This window comes from Sander vitreus, chromosome 23 (genome assembly GCF_031162955.1).
Source record: "Sander vitreus isolate 19-12246 chromosome 23, sanVit1, whole genome shotgun sequence".
NCBI lineage: Eukaryota > Metazoa > Chordata > Actinopteri > Perciformes > Percidae > Sander > Sander vitreus.
The window spans coordinates 18,817,087-18,829,355 of record NC_135877.1 but is presented as its reverse complement, the minus strand read 5'-3'; the positions used below and the strand labels follow the sequence as shown (position 1 = coordinate 18,829,355).

The 12,269-nt window shown below is 40.7% G+C and overlaps 1 protein-coding gene across 1 annotated transcript; it reads left to right on the top strand.

Annotated features, from left to right (window-relative positions):
* Nucleotides 1-747: 747 nt before the first annotated feature.
* On the top strand, nucleotides 748-11,212 carry metap2a (methionyl aminopeptidase 2a). Its single transcript, XM_078281693.1, has 11 exons — nucleotides 748-933; nucleotides 5,611-5,694; nucleotides 5,798-5,860; nucleotides 6,082-6,184; nucleotides 6,916-7,077; nucleotides 7,486-7,667; nucleotides 8,382-8,476; nucleotides 8,573-8,669; nucleotides 9,113-9,216; nucleotides 9,731-9,846; nucleotides 10,194-11,212. Exons 1-11 carry the CDS (start codon nucleotides 777-779, stop codon nucleotides 10,444-10,446), a joined length of 1,416 nt encoding a protein of 471 aa, XP_078137819.1. The 5' UTR covers nucleotides 748-776; the 3' UTR covers nucleotides 10,447-11,212.
* The last annotated feature ends 1,057 nt before the right edge of the window (nucleotides 11,213-12,269 follow it).

Sequence of the window (12,269 nt, the reverse complement as noted above, 5' to 3'; positions counted from 1 at the left end):
GCTCACATATCACACCTTTAATTTGTTTTTTTAGCCTAGTAAATGTTACCCTTTTTATATTTACATGATATTGATCATATTTGAATCAGTGCAGTTTATCAGTTTATACCTCTCCACAGGGTCCTAACCCAGTCCTCATTAGACTCACACAGTGCCCGATCTCCCCTTCAGCTGATTCGGCATGTTTTACTTTATGCTGCCTTCAAATGCTCCCATTAAGCTCCGATTTCTGGGGAGACATGTTTAAAGGTCCAGTCACGAATGCTATCAAACACACCTGTACCAGAAATTGACTCTCTTAAGATGTTGTTTTATTTTAACAAAACAGCACTTAGTTCATTAGAGCAGAATGAGAAAGACAACACAAACTTTGACACAGAATCTTCTTTTTGGTGCAGTTTTGCATATTAAAACATATATTTAATGTGTGCACAACATTTGATTGTTAAACAATTAGTGAAACCAGACATTTATATAGCATTAGATGCTCAAGGTGCCTGAAGGCTCACTGCATTATAACACAAGAAGAGCCTTAATAATTACAGTATATCTTGTGCTTACATGATGCATGTTCCTAACTTTTCTTTTACATAATAGTAGCCTATTACTATTACTAGTACTAGTACTAATACTGCCAAGAATAACAATAAGAAGAGGAAGAACATGAAGAATATTATTGATAACAATTCTGAAAACACCGAGTGTCCCTAAAGGCAGCATCATACACAGCACTCCCACAGTCCCTAGCGCTTCCTTTTCCAGCAGCGCCTGCGATCATGGCGGACGTGGTTGCGGAGCAGGTTGCAGACCAGAAACCAGTCCCAGACCGGGAGCTGAACGGGGAGGCGGAGGACAGAGAAGAGGCCGACCCCGTCGGGGAGGCAGCGAAAAAGAAGAAGAAAAAGAAGAAGAAGAACAAGTCCGCAACGACAGGTGAGGCTGGCTTGAGCAGTTTCTTGCTAACAAGCTAGCAAAGCTAATGTTGCTTATTACAGCCAGACAGCTGCGTCGAGTTAGCCGCGGTTAGCTGCGACGAAGTCGGAAATGAGGGGAAATAGCCTTCAAAATAAAAGTATTCGCCTCTTTTTTTTGGGGGTGTTGATCAATTTATTAACCAGAATTTAAATGGTAAGGACCATGTCATTGTTATTAATCAATTGGATGAAATGTGGATTTTTTTTTTTTTGTGAGGTACATTTCATTAAGTTTGTAAAACAATTTATATAGTTAATAAATAACAATATACTGACAAAGATTTACAAATATTTAGAAAAAATAAAGTATTAACGACTTACGTTACAGAGAGCAGGGAGGTTTTGATTTATAAGTGTGTATAGATAAAAATATAAATGGCACATATTAATCCTTATCACAGCCTTATTGTTTGAATAGGAGATTGTGTCAATGGGCTGTTGAATTAAATGTAATATGGCAACTTAATTTGGATTTCCAGATTCTGGCTAACATGACTCTTGAGCACCCATTTAAAACAATGTAATTTATTGAATAATTAATATTTAATAAGTAATATTAATGTTGGTCAGATTGTCAGTATCTTACTTTTGACAGTCATACCTTGCATGTCTTGTATTATATTTTGTGTTGTGATGTTTATTTTAAAAGTCACGCCGGAAGGATGATGTCGGAAAATGTCTGACTTGACGCTGATCCTTATTAGCCATGCGGGTTGAGGGCAATGGGTGCTGTTGCTGTCAGGCCTTATAAAACACGCCGGGCTTCAGTCAGAGCTCATCCAGGGACAGTGACATTTAACACAGCTGATACAAAAAGTAACATACTGCTTGTTTTGAGAGAAAACGCAAGAATCTGCGGATCTAAATGCTCCTGTTCTCCTTGCCAACTGCACTGAGCCTCAGCCAAGTTTTCCTGTTTCGTAATTCCCCGTTTGAGAGAATTATTATGTAAGGAAAGCACAGCCAAAGGATGCTTTCTGTCTTTCAAAAATAACTCGCACTAAAACACGATGAACCTATGATCCCCATACACTTTTCGTACCAAACGAAAAACAAATTGTGATAATTAACAATCTGTTAATTAAATGGATCGAAATGTTCTTCTCAATTTGTTGTTGTATTATTACAACTTTGAATACCTACTTGTTGTGGAGAAGGAGAAAAACAATAGTTGTTCTTACCCTTTTAGGAAGTGAGTGCTACACCCTTAAAGAAAACCAGAGAGAGGTGTGGAGTTTGGGTTGAAGAAGGTTGTGCAGAATTATGGGAAAGCAAGCAGTGTCAACTAATTATGTAAACTCTACTTTCTGCAGCTGACTCAACCATAATTTTACCGTTGACTCCTTAAAGACCCTCTCTGCATCCATAATGGTTATTTAGAGTAGCTGACAGCAAGCAGCAATTGTTACCAGACATTAGCAGATCTTTCACAATACACTCAATATTGTTCCTTTTATATTTTCCTAAAGGGTTTTCTTCTTAACTACAAATCATGTATGATTTACGTAACCATTAAACAAAAATAATGGATGCTGTAGAGTTTGACATTCTTTGATAGGGATGCACCGATCCGATCTTTCTTCTCTATCTGAATGCATTAAGTGGATCAGGTGTCAGTCATGTTGTGACGGATCCATGTTAAATACAGTTTCTTTGTCTGTATCATTATACAATCCTGTGTTTCCACTTTTACATCCATTTAAGTCACGACGGGCTGCTGAGCAATTCCTTACCTTACTTGAAAATGACAGCAGTGCGTTCCAAGTGTGTAGCATAAAGATTGTAAAGTGGTAGTTAGTGTTGGTAGATAACCCTGAGGTTATGAGGTATTGTAATCGGTATAGAGAGAGAGAGAAAGTCTAAAGCATTTATTCTGCCTTTCTAGTAGACATTAGTTAACGTTTTTCCTTCATTCTTAGCCAGGGCAGGGTATTGAACTTAGATACATTTATGGCGTTTTTTCCATTACATGGTCCCTGCTCGATTCGCCTCGACTCTACTCGCCTTTTTTGGTTTTCCATTACGAAAAAAAGTCCCTGGTACCTGCTAACAGGTACTTTTTTTAGTACCACCTCCGTCGAGGTTCCAAGCGAGCTGAGCCGATGCCACACAAGGTGACGTGAAAGTGACAGAGGGGGGTGTCCTGAACAAACCTCCAGCTTCATTTGAAACAAAATGTGTCTTCTGGCTGTGGCAACAACAACACACCTTCGACGTTGTGTGTGTGTGTGTGTGTGTGTGTGTGTGTGTGTGTGTGTTGCGTTAGGTCACGGCAGTTTACTGCGGCGCCGGTATGACGACCAGCCACGCTCGCCTCACGCATGAGGCGGTACTAAATCTGCAATGGGAAATGGAGGACGGGGCACCGCGGTCGAGCCGAGTAGAGCTGGTACTAGCAGTGGAAAAACGCCATTAGGCACCGACCGAATTGTCTCCATAGTATCAAGTACCAAAAAATGCCTTGTCATTCAGTACTTAATTTCAATACCCTAAGCCGCCTACACATGATCCGCGGCAAAACCGCAAGGTAGGGCAAAAAGGCAAAGGAATGTTCTGGAATTGGTTGCGCCCATGATTGCGCCTTGAAAGGTCAGCGGCAACTAGGTCAAAGTTGAAATCATTTGAACTTTAAGCGCAGCACACAAGGGGGTAAGCTTCTCCCCGGAACGCGTAGCTCCTATGGCGCCATTATGATGCTAACAAGCACTCACCCCCCGTTAGCATCCCATTGACTGCCATTCATTTTGGTGCCACTTTGACAGCGATTAACTTTACATCTAAAGCGTTTAACGACTCTATTTGTCCATTGTTTATTTCTAAAGAAACACGACAATGTATAAAAGGCTCCATTACCTTGTATCTCACGTTATGGCTCCGTAGCAGACGTTTTTATAAAAAATAGGCTAATGATTGTGTCATAACCACGCGACTTACTGTCGCATAGTAGAGGAATTACCGTACAGTACAGGAGAAGCTCGCAGGCAGTTTCGCTACCACGTTCTGTGGCATTCATTGTTCATGTTTCACAAAGAGTTTAACCTGAGCCAGACTGACAACAAAGATAGAAATAATATCACATCCATACCGGGATAGTAGTATACAGTTGTTAAAACATAATAAAATGTATGACACACTGGTATTGGCCGATACGTAAGTTCAGGTATCGGTATCGTGAAGCAAAAAATGGTATCGGGCCATCTCTAGTTATAAGACGATCTGATACGTATCTAGATACATGGGCTACGATACGGTTCAGGGACGATGGAACGACTCATTTCAATTCGTTGTTGAAACGATGAGATACGCTTCAATCTGATAGATGCAGTTAATATTTGTTTAATGTACACACATTAATTTCCCATTATACATTAAAATGCGAATATTATAAAAGAAGCATTGCCTACCTTTAAATAAATATATATTTTGTAAAAGGGACCAGGGAATAGTAAATTAGCTAGCCACTTATAACCAAATAACATCAGCTGCATGTTAAATGCAACTGCCTCCTTGCTGCTGTAATCTTGGGAGACAGTAACTCAAACACAGGTCCACGTTACACAGTCATTGTGAGCACTCCAATAATAATCACTTACAGTATTATGCCATCCATCCATCCATCTTCATCCGCTTATCCGGGGTCGGGTCGCGGGGGTAGCAGCTCCAGCAGGGGACCCCAAACTTCCTTTCCCGAGCCACTTTAACCAGCTCCGACTGGGGGATCCCGAGGCGTTCCCAGGCCAGGTTAGAGATATAATCCCTCCACCTAGTCCTGGGTCTCCCCCGAGGCCTCCTCCCAGCTGGACGTGCCTGGAACACCTCCCTAGGGAGGCGCCCAGGGGGCATCCTTACCAGATGCCCGAACCACCTCAACAGTATTATGCAAGCACAATAATACTGTTGTGAGCGTTAGCGTGCGGCTAGCGGACTTTTGTGCTAATGTAACTGAACATGATGAGCTGAAACATCTGAACGTCAATATAAACTTAACACACCCAAATACATATCTATATTTATACCAGTCTACTCACATGTTTATGGACACACCCATGGATGGATGACTCACAGACTAGTACAACTGACAATATCTACCAAGTATTCCTTTCAGCCACTTTCACCGCTAACTCCAAAAACCAAACCTAGCAGTCGGCACCTTTCTTTCTGCAAACCCAAACAAAGGCACTGATTGGCTGATCCCCGCCACCCTGAACATGAGTGACCATGTCCTTAATCACACAAATGGTGAGGCTTTTGTCTCCCTCGCAAATAAACACACACCCGTCTCTATCAACATCATTGTGCACATCGCAGCAGCTTCGTTGGATCGACACAAAGCTTCAGTCAACCAATTCGTAACGTTAGAACCGGGCCATCGGCTGAATCTTGGTCAATTCTTGGTCCATTTAGGTCGGTGTATTGATGTAGTCGTATCTGTGATAATACAACCAGATAACGATTCGTATCGGGGACTCTTTACACCCCTAATAGCCTTTTTCTTAGCTTCTGTGAACAAAGATTTAATATATCTGCTCTAAATGATGATGAGGTCGTTATAAGAGTTTTTAACCGCTGCTAGTTAATCGCTTATTGGACTGTTTATGTGTAGTCGTTGTTGATGATCTTCTTACTGCTGCTGCAGAGGCTGATGGAGTGGCCGAGGTGACCAAACAGCTGGAGAAGCAGGCGATAGAAGACAAAGAGAAAGAGGAGGATGGCGAGGAAGGTGATTGTCTAACACCTGATATAACGCACATCATCTTCTCACTAAAACAATCTCAACGCATCACATGGTGGTTGGTGTAACAGCGGTATCTTTACTCGCATAGATGGAGATGATGGAGAAAATGCCACAGGGAAAAAGAAGAAGAAGAAAAAGAAGAAGAAAGGACGTAAGTTGACCACATTTTAATTTGTTAGTCCTGCAAAAAAATTAGTAGTTAAACTCCATTTCATGCTGCAGTGCTGTGACGAATATCCCTGACTGTTTTATAATCTCACAGTTGAAAAGAGCGATCTGTTCCCAGCTGAAGTTTTACTGCGTCGTGTCTGGCGTTGTCCTGAATTCAAACGCAGAGTCGGTTTGATGGAGTCTTTTCTTTTTTCCTTCCAGCCAAATCTCAGACTGATCCTCCATCTGTGCCCATCTGTGAGTTATACCCAAGTGGAGTATTCCCCATCGGACAGGAGTGTGAATACCCCATCGTACAGGATGGGTAAGAAGAGCACACACACCTAAACCTCTATTAGTGTTTGGGCTAGTTCCCTACATGGTTCATCAATCATGTCGGAGCTTAAAGAGATTGGGCTTTTGCTGGTGTTGCTTTACGACTCTTGAAAGCCAAATCTTTAAAATGCATCTTTAAATAAAAAACATTCTGTGGCCTTTTCTTGATTTTATACGTCTTGTACATAATTCAGCTTGCTGTCATATTATCTTGTTTGTCTCTTCTGTCTGTCTTCCCCCCCTTTTTTTCTTCCTGTAAAGCACTTTGTAACTTCTGAGGGTAGTATTTGCAGGTCATTGCAGAAAAGAAATTGTCGGTTGATAGTATCCTGACTTCAGGTCTTTAAAGGTCACACATTTTAGTTTGAGAGCACTAGAAATCGCACTAGTTAATGTTGTTTGCAGGTGTTTATATTAGCAATAAAACTGCTTACAAAAATTGTTTAAATTAGCATGTTATTAGAAATGGTGGTGATAACCTTGCAGCTGTGTACAGTACTACACTGTGTGCTTCTGTGCAGATATATTCATTGACCCTGGTCTGTTGATTATTGCCAGATGGCTTACAAGTCTGGTAATGTTGTAAAACCAGTTACTACCTGCAGTGTTAACATGCTTAATTTCACCTCTGACTATCCAGAATTGCTCCACCGCTAAAAAGCAGTATTCTTGCTTTGAAGCCCAAAAAAAAAAAAGTATGTTGTTGTGTTCTTCTCCCAGTCGCAGTGCAGCGTGGCGCACGACCAGCGAGGAGAAGCGAGTTCTGGATAAAGCCAACGAGGAGATGTGGAACGACTTCAGACAGGCAGCCGAGGCCCACAGACAGGTCCGCCAGCATGTCCGCGGCTTCATGAAACCCGGCATGACCATGATTGAAATCTGGTGAGGCTGCGTTTATCTGTTCGATCCACTTAATGAGTATTATATTTATTATTATTATGTGGCTGTCTGGAACTTTATCCAGTTTATTATATTTATTATAAGTTATCCAGTGATAGTTGTCTGTACCCCTATGGGTACATTGCAAAGAGAAACTGCTAATTTGCCAAAATGTAAACAAACATTGGCTAAATAGTAATAGTATGGTTGTCCCCCAAATCGGAGTGCTACTAGGTGTTAGGGAGGGCGCAGTTGTATCAGTTTTGTCTGAGAGCCTGAGGGGGGCCCCCACAGTGCCAGACTTTGCACACCTCTGAACTTGACAGAGTTGTTGCAAAGCTGCATTCTAAGCTATTTGGCTCTGTTGCATAGTCATTTATTTTCCGCTTTGTCCATCACCCATCCCTCCAGTGAGCGGTTGGAGGACTGTTCTCGTAAGCTGATAAAGGAGGACCGGCTGAACGCCGGCCTGGCCTTCCCCACTGGCTGCTCCCTGAACCATTGTGCTGCCCACTACACTCCCAACGCCGGAGACACCACTGTCCTGCAGTACGATGACGTCTGCAAGATCGACTTCGGCACGCACATTAACGGTACCACAGGAATATAAAGTGCTGCTTCAACGACACTTTGTGCTGATGTTGAAAAGCGATGCATTCAAGGACCACTCTTAATCCATAATGGATAGACAGAGTAGCTGCCACTACAGATTTACACTTCAGGCCGCTAATGGTTCACTTTTATTACTGTATAAGAATGAAAATCAGTTGTCAGACTCTTAAAACTCGGCACTGATACGTAATTCATTACACTTAAAACAGTTTGAGTCGGTTATAATTTTCCAAAAAAGTGGAGATTGATTAAGACAGATCTACTCTGTCTGTGATTACACACTTTGTTTTTACTATACAGATGTGAATAGAAACAAATAGCTGCCTGTGTGAAAAAATACATGCAGAAATAAAAAATGCAGTATAATGATTTGCAAAGTGGTTAGCTGTAATGTCACAAAAAAACAATTATAAGTAGCATTCAGAGGGCTCAAATATACGTTGCTTCTCACAAATAGTATATTTTTCAAGTATCCTGTATCATTAAACTTACTGTTAATGTTGATCTTTTGTCAACATTAGAAGTCGTGCTTTTTAAAATGTGGCCAAAACCAAATTCCCATCTGCTTTTCTAATATTCTGCTGCTGGACGTTTGACAAGAGTATATAGTTTCAACATAACCTCTAAAAACAAAAATCATCTTGGAGTACATCAACTCAAGGATGCTCTGCTTTCTGCTTGGTGTCTGTTTGCAGGGCGAATCATTGACTGTGCCTTCACTGTCACATTTAATCCAAAGTATGACAAGCTGTTGGAGGCTGTGAGAGACGCCACCAATACTGGAATCAAAGTATGACTACTACACAAACACGCCTCACTCACTCTGATGTGTTTTATCTATATGCTGCCTGAAGCTCATGATTTCCTGTTTGTTTGTTTGTTGCAGAACGCTGGCATTGATGTGCGTCTGTGTGACGTTGGAGAGGCCATTCAAGAAGTGATGGAGTCCTACGAGGTCGAGCTTGATGGCAAAACGTATCAAGGTAAACTCTTCTAACTGCACACTAGGGACGTCCCAATAAAGTTTTTTGTTTGGGTCTGTTGAGTCCTTTAATGTTGTGTATCTGCTGATACAAAGTCTGATCCGATACTGCTATTACCTAAAATGTTGATTAAATGTGTATTAAATACATTGGTTTATTTTAATTAAAATATACCAGAATCTTGTGTATGAAGTGCTTTGTTGACTTATAAGTGTCAGTCATTAACTTACTGGGGGGGTAGGGACTGAGAAGTTGTCGACGTTCAAATTTTTTGGCTAAGTCCTGGATCTTTGCAATCCTACCTACAGCACCTTTAAATCTCGGTAAAATAAACCGTACAATCACAACAGTGCAATAGTTTAACCCCCTGATGTCAATTCATAAATGTGTTAAGAAATATCTTAATGCCTGTTTTATTCATGAACCTTGTATCTTCTGTCCAGTGAAGCCAATCCGCAACCTGAACGGCCATTCAATCGGTCAGTACAGAATACATGCTGGCAAGACTGTGCCCATCGTTAAAGGAGGAGAAGCAACGAGAATGGAGGTGAGTCAATTATGACCGTCATCATTCTCACTATACGTTTGGAATATTATGACTCAGATATTTGCATTTTCAAGATTTTTCATGATCTCGTGTCTGTGCGAGTGAAGCCTAAAATGTTGACAATCTAGCTGTACGTTGAACTGCAAAGATTAATCGATTACTTGTCAACTATTAAATTAATCGCCAACTTTTTTGATAATCGGTTTATCGTTTGAGTAATTTCTTTTTATGGGAAATTCTGATTCCAGCTTTTTAAATGTGAATATTTTCTGAATTCTTCAATGACTGAAAACACAAGACATGTGAGGACATCATCTTGGGCTTTGGGAAACACTTTTCAACATGTTTCACCGTATTACAGACCAAACAACTAATCGATTAATAGACCATGAAAATCATCGTTAGTTTCAGCCTTAGCTGTATGTCTTTTTGAGCCCATAATTTTTGATCATTTCAGAGGCTTTTTCAGATTCAGCAGTCGTCCCGTTATTGATTGATTGTTTTCACACTGCAGGAGGGAGAAGTTTACGCCATTGAGACATTTGGCAGCACAGGTAAAGGTATGGTCCACGATGACATGGAGTGCTCTCACTATATGAAAAACTTTGACGTCGGCCATGTCCCCATCAGGTAAGAGTTTGATGCATTGCTGCACAAAACACACGCCACTATTATTTTATGGTAGTATATTGTTAACAGTCTGATACAAATCCTGAAGATCTGATCGACATATTTTGTGTCAAAAATCACGCCCCTAATTCATAAATCCTACATACTGGTTGCACTATGTGTGTACCTGCTGCCGTTTACATGACTGTCATGACTCCAGGTGGCTAGCGCTAGTTGGCTATCTTGTAGTGAATACAGTTAGATTGCATACCAGAGAAACAGACTGAATATTTGTCACCATTCTACAACGTAGAACTGTTCATATTTAAATTGTGGTCTTAAATGACTGACACTTCCTTCTGCTCCAGGTTGCCCAGAGCAAAGCACCTGCTGAACGTTATCAACGAGAACTTTGGCACGTTGGCGTTCTGCCGGCGCTGGCTGGACCGTCTGGGCGAGAGCAAATACCTGATGGCCCTGAAGAACCTCTGCGACCTGGGCATCGTGGACCCCTACCCCCCCCTCTGCGACACCAAGGGCTGCTACACTGCTCAGTTTGAGCACACCATCCTGCTCAGGCCCACCTGCAAGGAGGTGGTGAGCCGGGGAGACGACTACTGATCGCCTGACTCCACCCTTCAACAGCACCACCACTACCACACAGCACCTCCAGACCCCGTTAGCAACTCCTTCAGAGAAACCACAGAAAAGAGCTTTAAAAAGGACTTTGAGGGATGCCAAATGCTGCTGTATTCTACCCACAATGCACCACTCACAGCTTGCAAGGATGAAGGATTGGCTTTCTGAGTTTTTTTGTCATCACCCACAGCTAAAGAAATTAAAAACAAGCCAACACATTTCTGTCGGGAGGAAACATTATAGTTTCTTGCAATGTCCTGCGGACCTCACTTTGCAAAATATTCAAAACTGTCAAACCTTTATTTCAGCTGCTGCTGAATCTAGTGCACCCCCCCCCCCCAGTATTCAAGGAAACGGTGACTGTGGGAAACCCGCTTTTCATTTTTAAAGTTTTCTATTGCTCCACTCTGAGCCTCCAGTTCTTTAGTGCTTGAGTTAAATTAAGCACAAATGCTACTGCTGGGTTTAAGAAGTGGTTAGGCCAACGCATGGCCAGGAATCTCTGCAAAACATACAACATAAATCTTCATACAAACACCGTGCATCTGCATCTTATGTTTGGCTTCTGTCGCAACGGGTGGGGACTCTGCACTCTGGCCCCCTAGTCATTGTTTCTTTGATATTTTTTAAAATATCTTTGAAATGGTTGCTGCCACTTTATGTTCCCTAATCAAACTTTCTTCATTTTGAGCTCCCTAAAAATGTTTTTGTAAGAAAGAAAAAAGTTGATTAAAATGATTTAGTTCATTGTGGGCCTCTCCTCTTCTGATTTCTATAATCTCAAAAGTGACAACAGTATATTAAGATTAGCGAATATCTTGAGCTGAAACTATTAGTGGATTTATCAGTAAACAAAGTATTTTTTTAAGAAACTGAAAGCGTTTATTTTCTTTGAGTTAGATGACAAAGCTCAATACCACACATTAAACATGAAGCTAGTAACTCTTTCATGTTAGATTTAAACTTAATCTATCACTGCTAAAGCCAGTGGTTTTACTTTATATTTACTTCAGCGGTTCAGATTTAGGCTGCAACTAACAATTATATTGGATTATAGATTATTTAATAATCTGCTTTATTATCTCGATTACTCATTTTTTTGTGTATAAACTGTCACAAAATAGTGATGAATTTCCCTCACATATTCCCTCTTCAAATGGCTTGTTTTTGTCTAGCCAACAGTCCAAAGCTGAAAGGTTTTCAGTTTACCGTCATAGAAGACTTAAGAAAACCAGCAAATACTTACATTTAAGAAGCTGGAGAAAGTGAACGTTTGTTTGATATTTAGGGGGAATACACATTGTTTTAAGAGAGTTGGATGAGAAGATAGAGATACCACTTTCAAATCTTAAACATTAAGCTAACAGCATTTGGTTAGGGTGAACCACTACAGGCAAAACAATGGGTTTTTTTATGCACTGGTAATTTTTAAAATGGGTTATTTGCATCTATTCTTTCAGATTAGAGGGGAAAAAACACTCAAAATACACATTTAGGTGTTTATTTTACTACACTTTGTCTATTTGCACCTGTAAATTTCTTGTAAATTCACTGACACTTAGCATTAGATAATGCCTTATTTGCAAACCTGTAGTGTCTTGCAAAAATGAAAAGTATGAATTTTACAATACACATCTTTAGAGGGCTGCTCAAATCTAGTTTGTTCAGTAACACTTGAAGGCATCTACATAAGAGTGACATGACACTGTCATGACACAGTCGTGACACATGAACTCTAACCATAACTTGTCATGACAAAAACCGAATGACACTAAAAGAAGCGTTATGTCAAGTGTTTGTGACAC